This window comes from Epinephelus fuscoguttatus, linkage group LG10, assembly GCF_011397635.1.
Source record: "Epinephelus fuscoguttatus linkage group LG10, E.fuscoguttatus.final_Chr_v1".
In the NCBI taxonomy this organism is placed as follows: Eukaryota; Metazoa; Chordata; class Actinopteri; order Perciformes; family Serranidae; genus Epinephelus; species Epinephelus fuscoguttatus.
Genome location: NC_064761.1, coordinates 38,621,561 through 38,638,056, shown reverse-complemented (window position 1 = coordinate 38,638,056; position 16,496 = coordinate 38,621,561). Strand labels below are relative to the sequence as shown.

Sequence of the window (16,496 nt, the reverse complement as noted above, 5' to 3'; positions counted from 1 at the left end):
TGTATGTCACATATCTTACATGACACACTCCACATACTTAAAATCACTCAGTGCTGACTTTTGGTTTCACACGAGACATGAACTCCTCTCTCCATGGTGAAAGTCCTGTGTTTGTTTCATCCGCCTTCCTATGTGGAGTTTCATTCGCTATTTATACTAACATTGCGTCAGCTGACTCTCCCCATCCTGAGAACAGCTAAACATAGCAGTTGGTGTAGATGGAGCCTTCTGACCTCTATCTACAACACTGCTAACCGCTAATACCACTAAAACCACTCAACAAGATCATATCCTTGAGACGCAATCTATGTGCATTGTAGCTGGATGAATGGCTAATCGAAGACAGCTGATGGGTTCTTCACAATGAATTAATGTCTTGTTTTTAGATTGACTCTCTCACCGGCCTCGGGGTGGTCAAAGTGGAGTGTGGCTCTCAGTTTTCTGTGGCTCTTACCAAGTCTGGGGCAGTGTACACATGGTAAGTACAGCGCGGTGCAGAGTAGATCTGTCATGGCCTCTTGTATCACTGTTGTTGTTAAAGATGAGATGGCTCAGTTGTGTGTAATGCATCATGTCATTCCCAGGGGGAAAGGGGACTATCATCGGCTGGGCCATGGCTCTGATGACCACGTACGACGACCCCGACAGGTTCAGGGGCTGCAAGGGAAGAAAGTCATTGCCATCGCCACAGGGTCACTGCACTGTGTGTGCTGCACAGAGGATGGTAGGATCGACCACTTTATGCGTGATCTCCTTTTTGTACACACTCCCCCACATATGCATTTGTCAGTTTATTTCAGATCTGTTTATTGTCCAAGTTCTCCTTGCCATCTGGCCAGTTGGTATCATCGAGTCCCAACAGTTCAGCTAAGTCCGGTTGGATTGCAGCTTTACAGAACGGCTTTGTTGTGTTTGGCTCAGGAGAAGTGTACACATGGGGTGACAATGATGAGGGCCAGCTGGGAGACGGGACCACGAATGCCATCCAGAGGCCACGGCTGGTGGCTGCACTGCAGGGCAAGAAGATCAACAGGGTGGCTTGTGGTTCTGCTCACACCCTCGCCTGGTCCACCAGTAAGCCCACCAATGCTGGGAAACTGCCTGCACAGGTACTGTTTACTTTGAAAGAAACGTAACTGTCAGTCTTTGTATACTACAAAATGACTTCTCTGTCCACATGCTCCAGTAGATGGCAGTAATGCTTTGCAGACAGACGCATCATTAAATCAATGTCGCTTGCAGACCTTCAAATGCCCATCATGCTGTTGATGTCTCACTGTCTTTGTGGTGTGTTAAAGGTTCCCATGGAGTACAACCACCTGCAGGAGATCCCCATCATGGCCCTGAGGAACAGGCTGCTGCTGCTGCACCACATCTCGGAGCTCTTCTGCCCGTGTATACCCATGTTTGACCTGGAGGGCCGACTTGGTCAGACTGGCCACGGACCCTCAGTGGGCTTCGACACGCTCAGAGGCATCCTCATCTCCCAGGGCAAGGTACAATGAATGAGAGAATGACTTTTTATCCCAGAAAAATGTCTGCACGGTGCTTGTGGAATTTATTTAAATACACTCTTTATGTCTGTGAACAGGAAGCAGCTTTCAGGAAGGTGGTTCAAGCCACGATGGTGAGGGACAGACAGCACGGACCTGTGGTGGAGCTCAACAGGATACAGGTACAGTGGGAAATACATGAAAATAACACACATTTTTAACAACTGCCTGCTCATACTCTGTTTCACACTCACTTTAATCTTTCTTGGACTCTCCTGCTCACTTTTACTGTAGCTCCCTCCCCTCCTCCTCCTCTCACTGTCAGGCTATGTTCCAGACAGGCTCCTGAGCATTACATGTGATTCTTTCATAAGGGGATTTTTTTGTGGTGTGTGTGATCTGTGCTCCAGCCTGTCTGCAGGGGTTCCTGGATTGAGTTTTTGACTTTACTCCACATAGAGTCTCAGTTCGGGCCACTGCCTCTTCACACACACACCCCTTCCCCTCACATAGCTGTGGTCGTATCAGTGGTGCAGAGAGCTTTCATAACCAGGAGTTCATGCCCATCAGCACATCCTCTCTGTCTGGCAGGAAGTTGTTAAGCACAGAACATACACAAATCAAACCATCTTTTTTCTTCTTCTTCACCCTGCAGGTGAAGCGTTCCCGGAGCAAAGGAGGCCTGGCTGGCCCAGATGGAACCAAGTCTGTATTTGGGCAGATGTGTGCCAAAATGAGTTCGTTCAGCCCAGACAGCCTGCTGCTTCCTCACCGAGTGTGGAAGGTCAAATTTGTGGGTAGGTGTTACAGTGTCTTGAGTTAGGAAATGATTCTGGGCGGCCTGTTCCTTTGTCTGGACGCAGCTGTTCTTCACTGATTCTTGGTCAAACGTCTCTGAAGGCTTCTGACAGATGCGAAAAACGCAGAAAATTGAACCTGCTCTCAAAACTTCAATGACAGACAAAAGTTCTGGACTTGGTGTGATTGGCACAATGCAAGGTTGTGTTTATTTTTATACGTGCGACAATTTCTTTTTCTTTCATTACATACACTTCCACAGGTAGCTACATGCTAACATGTGGGAAACATATAATCTTACTCTGACTGTGAAAATTTTGGTTTAGAAGCTTTTATTAGTGAATTTTCACGGTAGAGAAGTGCTCCCTTTCCTTGTCACAGCTGCTCTCTGGCTGCCATGACAGTGCAGAGATGTAGAGATACAGAAGAGCAGACGCTGACCAAGCAGAGCAGACTGGGGTTTTTCTGGAGGGTGGCTCAAAGAGACAGGGGTGGGGGTGCAGGTGCAGGACAGTATGAGGAAGTAACATTTTAAGCAAAACTATGTGCATTTCCTCAGCCTGAATGTTTTAAGTTCTTTTGTTTTTACCATCTCAGGGGAGTCTGTGGACGACTGTGGTGGAGGCTACAGCGAGTCCATCGCAGAAATGTGTGAGGAGCTGCAGAACGCCCTGACCCCGTTGCTCATCGTCACCCCCAACGGACGCGACGAGTCAGGGGCCAACAGGGACTGTTTCCTGCTCAACCCTGCAGCCAAGTCCCCTCTTCACATGAGCATGTTCCGCTTCCTAGGTATAATCCAGTTAATCTCCCAGTCAGGTCTTGTGGGGTGTTAATCCTTGATAAACAAAAACTGAAAATATGCATGTTTATTTTAAAATGTACAAATGCTTCATGTGTGTTTTCGCTGATAAAACACCTGGCCTGAACGGTTGAGTGTGCTTCATTTATTATAGGTATTTACACTTTTTTTTTTTTTTTTTTGCTGCAAAGTGCACAGTGACAGATGATTGTTGTTGTTTGATCTATGGGTAATACGCTCTGCCTTGCTGTGTCTGCAGGAGTGCTCCTGGGCATTGCAATCCGGACTGGAAGCCCTCTTAGTCTGAATCTGGCAGAGCCGGTATGGAAACAGCTGGCAGGCATGAACCTGACCATCGCTGACCTCAGTGAGGTACGTACACAGCCTTGCTCCTCTGTACACAATAAGGGCCCTCAGTGTGTGTGTAGTGCATGCTGATGATGATTGATTGAATGTGAAAATGTGACTTTTCAAACAACTGGCCACAAGCAAGAACCACTCTTATGTGCAGAACTGTTCTTCAGTGATTTAGACATTAGACTGAATCAGCTCGTCTCGTCGGAAAACTTTGGTCTGAACTGGGCTTAAAAGCAACCACTCAGTTGATTTAAGTTGAGCAGTTTTTTCCCCACTGTCAGTCAGTACCACGCTCTGGTACAAGCAGGTGTGTACCCAGACCCAGGACGAAACTGAGGTAGTTGGGGGCAGCTGCCTGGAGGAAGCGAGGCTTTGCCCATTGGGCTCCGAGATAAAGTCATATCTGCTGTGAATTTACAGCTCACAGCAGCTAAATATAGTCTCTGGCTTTTGTTTGATATCTAGAATTGGCCAAAAGTGTTGTGGCACATCTCAGATCCAACGTTAGCATAGTTAGCTCGCATTAGCTTGGAGAGCCAGATAGGCTTGTTTACTATATCACATGAACGTTACTGCCATCCTGAACATCCTGCCAAACCCTGTTAAAACTCTTAAACTCTGTATGGGAAAAAAAGAAAGGAATAGTCGGATATGGGTATTGAACAGCCAAAACTGATTTGACTGAGATAATTCTGGGTTGGGTACAGCCATAGTCAAATATCTGCTTCACTGTGACATCATTACGTTGCAAAAACACTTATCTTATTAACGCCATGGCGGCATAGCACAAGGGGAGAGATTTGGTCAGATACTTAATGAGTGATGCTAATATCTTGGGTGTTCCTCGAAACAGTGCTGGTTGTGTAGATCTTCTCTGTGTGAAGCATCCAGGTTTTAGAATATGTGGCTTTCATCCATACTTGAAGCATTGTCTACGGTCATGGCTATAACTCTGTTCTATCCAGTTCCTGTGGAACTCCACCACAAGCTCTTTGGTTTCACTGATATTGAGCTGCAGGTGGTGATTGATGTACCACGTGAAGAAGCTCTCTATAAGTCCTCTGTAAAATAGTCTCTAAGTGAAGACATTGTGTTTCTCAGTTGAAAGTATTCACTGGAATTACACATGTCAGTATAGTGATAAAAATACACATAATATTTATTAAAATCCTTCAAAGTCTTCACCTCATATTATATGAGTGTGGACACATATGGCTGTAAACTGCAACTTGACTGGTTAGCAGAGGCATACAACCGTGAGTTTAACTGTTTACTAGCACGTCCTCTGTTGCATTGTCATATATGGATTTGTCTTATGTGGATGATATACAACTGTATATCCTGAAAGATCCTGGCTCCGTCAGTGTGTCCTGCCTTACTGGGATTTGGAATTGGATTTCCAAAATGTTCCTGCATGTTAATGACTCAAAATGGGAGATCATTATAATTACCCCTCCTGTTCCTGGCCCCAGCACTTGCATTATTAACAGTTTCTTGTCTTGTCTGGGAGCCTTATCTAATAATGTTAAGTCTGTTATCTAAGTGTGATTTTTGACTCTAAGCTGTCTGTCAATGCACAGGATGCTTAAAAGGTGTTGTATTGTGTTGTTTACCCGAGACATGTAACCTGGGATCAGGTCTTTCCTCTCGTTCTTTAACAGCTAACGTCATCCCGTCTTTACTCATGTAACAATACGGCGCTGCTTCGATGACATGTCATAGGGAGTTTCACTGCTGACACTCACAAACTAAAGTTTCTTATCTTTTTGTCTTCTGATATATGGCAGCAGGAGTTGAAGCTCTTGACTGTGAAATTCGGAACAGATATCCTCTTATAGTAATTCACTTGTGTCAGTCTCATCTCAGAAAAAGTTGCACATGGTGGCATTTATCCGGTCAATACAGCAATCTGCATCAAGTTTGTGCAGTTAAAGGGACAGTTCTCCCCTAAATCAATAATACATATTTTTCCTCTTGCCTGTACTGCTATTCATTAATCTGAATTGTTTTGATGTGAGTTGCCCTTGTGTCGGAGATACTGGTTGCAGAGATGTCTGCCTTCTCTCCAATATAATGGAACTAGATGACACTCAGTTTAACGTGCTTAAAGCACCAACAAAATACATCCAAAAACCTCAGCAGCAATGTCTCTTTCCAGAAATCATGAACTGGTTACTCAAGATAATCCACAGACCTTATTATGAGCGGTGTCATGTAGGAATTATTATCTTCCTACATAACTACACTTGCTAACCGTATCACTGTGCAGAAGGAAGCGTGCATCTACTCATGGACGAGAGACGTGTGCTTCCTCACCTGAGCTAGCTGACATTACAGCTCAGCCGAGGAAGATGCCATTTAAGTTTATGTCTCACACTGTCACGGGCGTGAGCCTCTCGTCCATGAGTAGATGTACTTCCTTGTGCGTCCTTCTGTGCGTGAATATAGTTGGCAGGTGTAGTTCAGTACAAAAAAGTAGTTCCTACATGAAACTGCTTATAATGTGTTTTTGGTGCTTTGAGCACCACAAGCTGAGATCTAATTCCACTATACTGGAGAGAAGGCAGACATCTCTACAACCGATATCTCCGACACTCCGTAACTCAAACCAAAACGATCTAGACCGCTAAAAAGGACTACAGGGAAAATACATATATTTTTGATTTAGGGGTGAACTGTCCCTTTAATACAGACTGGTAAATTTGACACTTGTATGAACAAACCTGACAGAAAAATGTTCTGTATTCTTGAAGTCACATGCACTGTACTTGTGTCTATCTACCTACCATCTACAAGAAGGCATGCCTCTCTTTATGTCACACATTATATAACATTTCAAATCCTCATGATCTGCATTATAACCTGCAAAAAGAACACATTCCTATACATTCCTCCTCAGATTAAACCTTAAGCCCATCAGCTCCCTGTGCTCTCCCTCAGTTCTACAGCCAGAAACACTTCTGTTAACTCGTACTGTACCTGCTCTTCAGAAAGATTAAACTCTGCATTGATTTTAGTCAAAGAAGTCATGAGCCACGTCTCAGCATTTGTTGATGGCGTGAGTCCACTCCTGCCCTCACGCTGTGATCATGAGCTCCTGAACCATCATTGAGAGAATACCAGAGTGAAAAAAAGGCCCCTTTTCTCTAACAGAGCTGCTCTTGTTCTGTGGTTATGCCCTTGAGATACAAGAAAGGTTAGATGGTAAATAAATCCAGCATAAGACTCACAAAAAGAGTGGAATTGTTGTGGAGCTCACGGGAACTGTGTTGTGAGCATGAGGGCGTGAGCACACTCATGCGTAAATACAAATAGACAAATGCATACACCATGTGATACGATACATTAGGGATAGTTTGGATTGTATGATGCACTTATTCATAGCCAATGCATTACCTGCTGTAAATGGCGGTTGGCACGCCTTTAGTTTGGAGAAGAAGGCAGGAGTACCACAACAGAGGCTAAGCAATGTACTGCTATGGACAGGGGCAGCAGCACAACATATTGTAGCCACCTAAAAAAAATCAATATGAGTTTAAATGTATGCTTTATTTAAAGTATTTTCACTGCTTAACCTTGATGTCAGGCAGCAATTTCCAACAGGGAACTGAAGCCTTTATCTATCAACTTGTCATAAACAGTAATTTCACCTCGATGAACACATGAGCTGCTGGTTTACCACCACCTCGACCAGTTACTTTATTACTGTAAATGTGTGACTAACCCTTTAAAACACCAGTCACAATCTAACTGATCAAAGCAGTGGTAAACCAGCAGCTCCAATAAACTGACTATGGATAAGTGCTTTGTATAATGCCACTTCAGAAGATCCAAACTATCCTTTTTAAGGGACAAATGGATGTAATATTAAGTGTTGATCTGCTCTGTTCCTCCAGGTTGATAAGGACTTTATTCCTGGCTTGATGTACATCCGGGACAACGAGGCCACAGCTGAGGAGTTTGAGGCCATGACCCTGCCCTTCACAGTGCCCAACGCCAGCGGCCAGGACATCCAGCTCAGCTCCAAGTACTCCCACATCACCCTGGAGAACCGTGCAGAATATGTCCGCTTGGCAATTAACTACAGGTAAGAAATCCTGCTGAATCAAAATGTACACTTTCCAATGTGTGTTTGTGTTTAGCTTTATGTTGTTCGTTCTTTTCACCCTTCAGGCTCCATGAGTTTGACGAGCAGGTGTCTGCTGTGCGCGAGGGAATGGCTCGAGTAGTTCCCGTTCCCTTGCTCTCGCTTTTCACCGGCTACGAACTGGAAACTATGGTTAGTGGAGGCAGTTTTAAGGTTGTGTCATTGCTTCTATCCTCTGGCTGTGTGCTGGTTTGAGAGTAAATATTTCCTCCCCTCAGGTGTGTGGAAGCCCGGACATCCCCCTCCACCTGCTTAAGTCAGTGGCAACCTACAAGGGAGTGGAGCCGACATCTTCGCTCATCCAGTGGTTCTGGGAAGTGATGGAGTCTTTCTCCAACACAGAGAGGTCTCTTTTCCTGAGGTTTGTCTGGGGTCGCACGCGCCTGCCACGCACCATCGCTGACTTCCGTGGGCGGGATTTTGTTGTGCAGGTAAGAAGCTGAAATGTGACCACAGAAGCCTGAGAAGGTTTTAGAAAGTCTTGAATGTGATTCGCGAAAGTCTTGAATATTTTCTCTTTCCTGCTGCAACCAGTAAGGCTTGTTATAAAATGTTTTGGTATCTGTTCAAGTACACCTATCAACTAAAATATTTTCGTTATGATGGTAGATTGTTGTATAATCGTTGCAGCCCTACTTCCTGGAGCTTTGTTATTTCTATGCAATTGCCAGGCAGCCAGTGGAGACTTCAGGAGGTCACTGTGCTCAGCAAGGAAATAGTTTAGCACGTAAAACCACAACGTCATTTTTAAACTTTGATTTTTTTTTATGAATATTAATGCAAGATATAACGTATATATTAGGGAGCTTTAGGGGTGGATTTTGTTACCTTTGGACAGAGACAGGCTAGCTGTTTCCCTCCCGTTTCCAGTCTTTATGCGAAGCTAAGCTAACTAGCTGCAGCTTTATATTTACAGATACAAGAGTGGTTTTCATCTTCTCATCTGACTATTGGTAAAAAACAGAAAACAAATAAGAGCATTTCCCAAAATGTCAAACTATTCTTTTAAAGTCAGAGTTATTTGTTATAGACAGTAAACACTGTTCACACTTAGTTTAAAAATCTATCTTGGGAGATCACATGTGGACAATGCTAAATACATGTGAAAACAACTACCAAGACATATTTTGATCTGATCACTCAAACTGCTTGCCGAGGTGGTCTGGGACTCATTTGGTCACATATCTTTTGTAGTGTAAATGCTAGTGTGTCCCCACCAAGGATGTAACAGGAATATACATCGTCAGTGCAGTTTTTGGCCGTTGTTTTGGTGACAGTACGCTGACGCTCTGTGCCTTGCCCATTTTGTGACCATGTTGCATGACCATCCATCATAGGAGTGTCATGATTCAGCAGGATTTTCAACCCCCTACAAAACAAAATCACACCACACAGATGACACAGTGTAGCTTATCGGTAGCCTGCAGCTACACTTTTCCAGTCACCATGGCTACCACCGAAGTCAGAGATGACAAAGAAACAACAGCACTGGAAAATCCTCCCGATTCACAGAAGATACATAAACAACGAACATATTTTTGACAGAAAAACTGCGGTTTATAGGCTAAGCTAGTGAAAGTGAAGCCTGGTGGCTTTTTGCAGGTGAGGAAACTCAAGCTGTTGTTGTAAAGTATCCTCCTGTCATCTTGTGGCTCTTCTTTTTGTTCCCAAGGGACTGGAGATATGAGTTATATTTTACATTTTAAATGAATTATTGAAATATGGCCCTCCTGTGGTGCATTCCAAAACATTACAGCTATTATAATACACTTGATACTGTATAGACCATTTTTTTAAAAGGTATACTATTCGGGAACTGTCGGCCCAGCTTGGTGTTTAGAATTGCTTTAACTGTGGGTGTTTTTTTTGGGTACTGTGTCCGCGATCTCTAGTGGGTCGTAAGTGATGATTGAGGGGGATTACTTCTGTATGAGTCCGTACATTGTTGTTTGAAGGAAAAAATCCAGTGAAGTGTACCTCTTTTAAAGAATAATTTGACAGTACAAAAATTTTTGAATCGAAAATGAATCGTAGAAGTAGATGCAATAACTGTGTGCAGGGACCTTTGACCTTTACGTGAACACAAAATCTGAACACAAACGGTAAGCTGGAGACACATGATTGACACAGGTGGGACTGCAGAAGTGTCTCAACTGTCCACTTCTGTTCGGCTCACCAAAACACACTTGAAAACCAAATGTAAACAGGGCATAAAGCTGTATTTGTAGTCTACACAAAGAGTCAATTGTCCTGCAGTTGGGTACACATTTAGCCACTGTAGATGTGGTGTAGCCCTTTAATTCAGAATTATAAATCCAGCTTTATATTGGCCTGATTCGGAGATCTAATAATGTGATCTTCTCTGTCCGCAGGTGCTGGATAAGTACAACCCTCCTGACCACTTCCTGCCTGAGTCCTACACGTGCTTCTTCCTGCTGAAGCTGCCCAGGTACTCGTGTAAACAGGTGCTGGAGGAAAAACTGAAATACGCCATTCACTTCTGCAAGTCTATCGACACCGACGACTACGCCCGCATCGCCCTGTCCGGGGAGCCTGCCGCTGACGACAGCAGCGAAGACTCGGACAACGAGGACGCAGACTCCTTCGCTTCGGACTCCACCCAGGACTACTTAACAGGACACTGAACTCCGACCATTATAGAAGGACGAGTCTAAGAAGAGCTGCCACAAAGAGACTGCCTTAATCTCACCTATTAATACACACATTCAAACAGGCATTCTACTAAGACACAAACGTCTGTGGGGGAAAAACGTGCAATGAGCTTTAAAAGCATTATAAGCTAAAGAGAGGAACAAACACAGGTTTGCTCTGATTTAGTTTCTTTAAAATAATGTGGGGTGATCAGCTGCACATGTAATTGTTGTGTTACATGGAAATTATGTATATTGTTACAGTTAAAAAAATAAAACGGCTCCAGCCTAGCACTGTGGTAGATTTCTCCCTCTGGTTTGTGTGAATTACCTGTCCCTAGTTTGTATATAGAAATTGATGTGCGACAAAACAGTAGTATTACTTTTTGTTTCTTGGTAACAACCGTGTTTCTTTATAAAAAAAAACCCAACATTTTTAACTTAAAAAAGTCTGTGTTTCTCACTCGGCTCACGTCAGTCAGAGCCCACCGAAGGGTCATTTTACAGCTCCCGTATTTACCCCTCCCTCCACCATGTTTGTGCACTGTCTCCTTAAAGAATGTATATAATATGATTGTGCCATGTATTCACAGAAGGTCTCATTCCTGCATATTAAATGTTAATACATTTCTGTTAATAAATTCAAATGAAAAAAGAGGAATGCCTTCTGTGTTGTTAAAATGATGGAACATTTACTTAGAATGATTATGTGTGTGTGTGTGTGTGTGTGTGTGTGTGTGTTTGTACTTGTACTTGGTACATAATGAGGACCTTAACATGTTTTTTAACAAACAGTGAGGACATTTTTGGAAAGTGAGGACATTTGGCCGCTCCTCAAAGCTTTCGAGGCCTATTTGAGTGTTAAGCCTTGGTATTAAGGTTATGGTGACAGCTGACTGATCTTAATCCCACTTCTCATAGTTACTGGAGCCAAGTTGGACAAACTTGACAAAAAAGCCATGGTGACGCTGGGTCTCCTTAGCCTGAGTAGACATATTTTTGGATGGAAAAGCTATGTGACCCACCAGTTAGCAACATGACGCGCCCACCAAACCTGTAAGTCAGTCCACAATCTGTCCCCTTTGCCCCTTTGTCTGAAAGCTAAGCTCTGAAGAAAATGATAGCGTAAAGAAGCAATGCATAACATTATACATTAAACTCAACTTATTACATGACTGACTGGCAAAACAAACTTCAAGTAAATTACTTAGATAAGTAGGACAAGTTGCAATCGCAGTGATAGGGCCAGTGTGTAAAATGGGTTGAAAACAGTGACATCAGTGGTCAAATTCTAGATTGCAGGGCTCACTCACTCAGCCCTCCCGTTGGGTAAATGACGGCGGCCTCGTAGGGACAAAAAGCCTTGCGCACAAGTTTTTCAGGAGTAGGTCTATCTAGTGACGAGGTGAATATTTATTTAGAAATCTAAACCATGTTACGATATTGTAATGAATCCCTCACGCGTAGACCAGAGGAGCGTTCAGGAAAAAGGCCAGTTTATTTGAGCACTCCAAAAACTCCGGTAACACTCCAGGGGGTAAAAGACTCAGTCCCAAACTCTGACTCTTCTAGCGTAACAGACACACTTCATACACACATAGGCTACTCGTTTACCATACCGAGTGGGGACCCCCCCTCCCCTGTCTGCTCCGCCAATCTCCAGCCCGCACACTGACTGACAGCGTAGCCGGTAAACAGAGCTCAGCTGTTTATTTAGCCTAGCGATATTTCCGGACTATAGTAGCTGCAATGGACGACTTTGAACGCGATTTTGAAGAGTTTCTTGTAGCGGACCCAGACCCAGAGCCATACCTGTTTGAGCCGGAGCATACAGATGAGGAACTCCATGTGTTTGATGCTGAGCGGGCGCGACGAGAGGCTGAATGCACAGAATGGGATTCGGTGCTACTGCTACCATCGTTGGGGAGATATATCATCAGGAGGAAAAGCGCCGCAGAGAGTGCATCACAAGGAGTGAAGTTGCGTCTTCTTTTCCTCGCAGATGACGGTTCAGGTTCATTCTCTCCTGTTGCGTGGTAAGTGTGGTCCATTCGCAAACTTTATAACTAAAAAAACTTTTCACTACTCTCTCTACTCTGCTGTTCCCTCCTCCTTCCTTCCTTCCGCTGTCTTCGTTGGTTCATTTATACACGCGAAACGCGTTCTCTGGCTGGCTGGATTGTCCGTTCGGTCTGCCGTACATACATGGCGGCGCAAGATGGCCACCTCTCTAAAGCAAGGCCTTTGCTATATATATATATATATATATATATATATATGATAATTATAAGGCTACGAAAACCAAACAAATTTTATTTTATAGCGATTATACACTTATATAAACATATTAATGGGTAGAATATTCAGATTCAGATTGACAATAAACCATGCCAAATATTGCACACTGGCCCTTTAAGGTAAGGGTAAGGGGCCAGGGAATGCATAATGTTGGTCAGGGTCCTCACAAAGATAGAAGTACCAGAATGTGTGTGTGTTGTTTTTCTAAAATGTAATATTCTGTAGCCGAGCCGAGCCGACAGCAGGATCTGAAAGGTTTTAGAGAAACAAGTGCAACACAAATTGATACAAGCAGTGTTTCTAATCATTTCAAAATGACATCTATGTCTTTATAATTTTTTTTGTGCTTCATAAATCTTTATTAGATGTTGTCGTCTGAATCAGGGTTATTGTTTGAAGGGTTAACCTGCTGCTTTCCTCATGAAGCCCTTGTGCTGAATTTTTCCAAACTAGGTCAGAGGTTCATTTGGGTTTTGTTCCCTCTTTCTCACCAGGCGGAGCTTCAGCCGAAATTAAATCAGATTTTCTTTTTGATATCTTTAAGAATCCCTTTTAATATATGGCACAAAGGTTGTGGCTGGATGGTGGAGTGTGTTGGCCATCACTGTTAACCCTGTGGCTCTATGGGATTAAAGAAATCTCCCATAATTACCTCTTTAGTGTGCTATTGTCAGCATCATGAGGGGCTGCGACTCCTACACGTGCTGGGAAAAAGGGTGATGTGGGAGATCTTAAGACCCCCGCTCACTCATGCAAAGGCGTCACTACACATTCCTTATAGTGTCTCTGGCTTTAGTAAAATCCCTCGAGTGTGTGTGTGTGTGTGTGTGTGTGTGTAGTCTAGGTCCAGTTCTCCACCTCGTAAATTCGTGTGTCGTTCAAAGGCACGAGAGAAAAAAAATCCTGTCTGTTTTATGAAAGCTTGATTTGGCTTAAAAATCATTAGCATTCTTTGTAGACTTAGCGCCTTTTTTCAGTCATAATCACAAAGTACATTATGCTGGTGGGAGTCAGGTGCTTCTCAATACAGTCGGGGGGGAGGGGAGAGGAATGAAGGGTCTCCTTCATCTGTGGTTATGTGTTATGGCCTGTTACATAAACCAGTCAGCCGCAACCACATAGGAGAAAATGTTTGCTAATGTGTTCATGTTGTCTTTCTACTATTTTATTATTTTTCATGTTTATAATTATTGTTACAGATTTCTATACATTGCTAAGCAGTCTGCACTGTCAGTCAGGACTTTGGGCCTCATTCCAGAGATCTGGACTCAAATCAGACTCAAGCCACACATTTGATGACTTCAGACTCGACTTGACAAGATCAAAAAAGACTTTAAACTTGACTTGGACCTTTCCCCTAATTTTAGTGACATTTTGCAATTGAAGGCCAGGGAGCCTCCTGACACATTGGGTCTGTAGGCCTTTGCCCGATAGACTCGATCAATAATCCACCATGAACTAATAATAACACTATTCTTTCCAAGCAAGCCATTCCCAGGATAATCCTATTTGTGTGAACCAATCCAACAGCATCCAGTCAAGTTGCAGGAGAGAACAATGAAGAGCTAATGTTAAGTTACTGAGTGTCAGTTGAAAAAAATAATACAGAAGAAATTTTTTTTTTGTGTACAAAAACTAAGCGGTGGTCAACAAATAAAGGAATTGCAGTTTGCAAAATGTGCAGGTCAGAAATTACAGACACAAAAACATTAAAACATTTTTTTTTTTTTGTCAATTTAATATATTATTACTCTTGTTAAACTGGCATTACATTTGGTGAAGAGCACATTATGACTTGTTTAAGACTCAAATCTCAAAGTGTATGAGTTGGGACTTGACTCGGGACCTGAGCACCAAGACTTGAGACTTACTTGTGACTTGCAAAGTGATGGCCTGGTACCACGTCTGCCTCATTTACCAACTGTTTTTAAGAGGAAGTTTCTTATTAAAATCGACTAACATAGTTTTCAAGACGATTTTGGCATTTACCAATGTTTTGTTATTTTGCTCTTGTTATTAAAATAATGTTTTGATAATTTCTTATTTATTTTTAAATCGTTATTTTCATTATTTTACAAAGCACTGTGGCCTTTACAGTAAATAAACACTACACTAACACTTCACATGTTAAGTTAATTGGGAATCGGGTCACCCAATAATTAGTGATTGATCACCCTGTTTATTTATGAGTACAGTAGGTCCTTTTCTGCACCACGAAATCTTCTCACACAGTGACATATTTACTGCAGCTGCAAGATGTTGCAGATCTGCCCTGAGGAGGGAATACATCCTCCGGGACCATGTCGATCTAATTGCAGAGTGACTAGGGCGAGCCTGTCCCATTACAATCCTTTTTTCAGTTGTGCATTCTTCTCCAGATACATCACTCACTGAATAAGCATTAGCATCCCATGTGTTGTTTTTGTTATGTTATTTTACCTCCACTACTGCGATACTAAATATGACTTTCGTTTGGTGGTCACTCTCTGCAGCGGTACCTCGACTTCGGAAATATTTAAGTTTTTTTTTTTCATGTTTGGAGTCCGGTGCTCAACCATCTTTAGACTTTTGTTTGGGCATTCTTGACATACCCTTAATTCTCTCTATCAGTTTCTGTGTGGACACACTTTGGCAGGCTTATGCCCTTTTACACCAGTTTTAAAATTGCTGCATTGGCTCCCTGTGCGCTTCAGGATCGATTTTAAGGTTCTTTTATTAGTTTTTAAATGTCTTAACGGTTTTGGGCCTTCTTATTTATCTGACCTGCTTTTACCATATCAACCCTCGCGGACCCTGAGGTCCTCCGGCACTGGCCTTTTAACCATACCACAAGTTAGGACTAAAACACACGGGGAGGCGGCATTTAATTATTATGGCCCCCGATTGTGGAACAGCCTGCCGGAGAACCTCAGAGCTGCAGAGACTGTTGATGTTTTTAAAAAGAGGCTCAAGACTCATCTTTTTAATCAGGCTTTTAACTGATCTCTTTATTTATCTATTTTAAATTCCTCTTATAACCGATTTATCCATCTATTATCTATTTTTTATTTATTTTTTATATTCTTACCCTTCCTCTTTTTACTTTCTTATCTCATTTAACCTTTATCTTTTGTTAATTTAGTTAGCCTATAGTTTTAGTTTTGATGCATTTTATGTCTCTGTTTTAGATCATTCTTACCTAGCTACTAACTCAATTTTATGAGCTAAATAGCTTTTTGTTGGGTGGGAGGGTTGGGTTTTCTCTTTTCTTTTTGTTTTCTGTTTGGATCTTTGTTGTTTTTAACCTCTGTGAGGCACTTTGTGTTACTGTTGTATGAAAAGTGCCATATAAATAAAGTTGATTTGATTTGATTTGATTTGATATGAAAAATTGTGGGGCATTTACCATTACTTATGCTAATTAGGATAATCTGGCACATGCTTTCAGTTTGCAAGGATGAGAGGAATCATCATTATAAGAACATAAGTGCAAACAATTCTGCGGTTCAAGAACACGTTATGAATCTGACGTAGATGTTTCTTAAGACCTGTCTTGAGAACAAATTAAAGAAAAAACATAAAAAGGTAATGGTGAATGTCTCGAAATGTAAAGTCTCCAAAAGTAGATCAGGAGCCAGAGCCTTTAGCTATCAGGCTCCTCTCCTGTGGAATCATCTTCCTGTTACGGTCCGGGAGGCAGACACCGTCTCCACATTTAAGACTAGACTTAAGACTTTCCTCTTTGATAAAGCTTATAGTTAGGGCTGGCTCAGGCTTGTCCTGTACCAGCCCTTAGTTAGGCTGACTTAGGCCTAGTCTGCCGGAGGACCCCTCTATAATACACCGGGCCCCTTCTCTCCTTCTCTCTCTCTCTCTCTCTCTCTCTCTCTCTCATATTCTATTACTGCATCTAGCTAACCCGGCCATTCTGGATGTCACTAACTCGGCTTCTTCTCCGGAGCCTTTGTGCT

The 16,496-nt window shown here is 42.7% G+C and overlaps 1 protein-coding gene across 3 annotated transcripts in view; it reads left to right on the top strand.

Moving 5' to 3' along the window:
- Positions 1–10,905, top strand: part of herc2 (HECT and RLD domain containing E3 ubiquitin protein ligase 2) — a 57,316-nt gene extending 46,411 nt beyond the window's left edge. For 2 of the 3 annotated variants that reach the window (XM_049587136.1, XM_049587134.1), the window contains exons 80-91: positions 387–478; positions 585–724; positions 922–1,109; positions 1,299–1,496; positions 1,592–1,675; positions 2,149–2,290; positions 2,889–3,083; positions 3,353–3,465; positions 7,347–7,537; positions 7,624–7,729; positions 7,816–8,028; positions 9,970–10,905. In XM_049587136.1, coding sequence (XP_049443093.1) covers positions 387–478; positions 585–724; positions 922–1,109; positions 1,299–1,496; positions 1,592–1,675; positions 2,149–2,290; positions 2,889–3,083; positions 3,353–3,465; positions 7,347–7,537; positions 7,624–7,729; positions 7,816–8,028; positions 9,970–10,242 — 1,935 coding nt within the window. In that variant the 3' untranslated portion in view covers positions 10,243–10,905. The remainder of the gene's footprint in view (positions 1–386; positions 479–584; positions 725–921; positions 1,110–1,298; positions 1,497–1,591; positions 1,676–2,148; positions 2,291–2,888; positions 3,084–3,352; positions 3,466–7,346; positions 7,538–7,623; positions 7,730–7,815; positions 8,029–9,969) is intronic. The other variant, XM_049587135.1, reaches the window with a different exon arrangement.
- Positions 10,906–16,496: the final 5,591 nt, after the last annotated feature.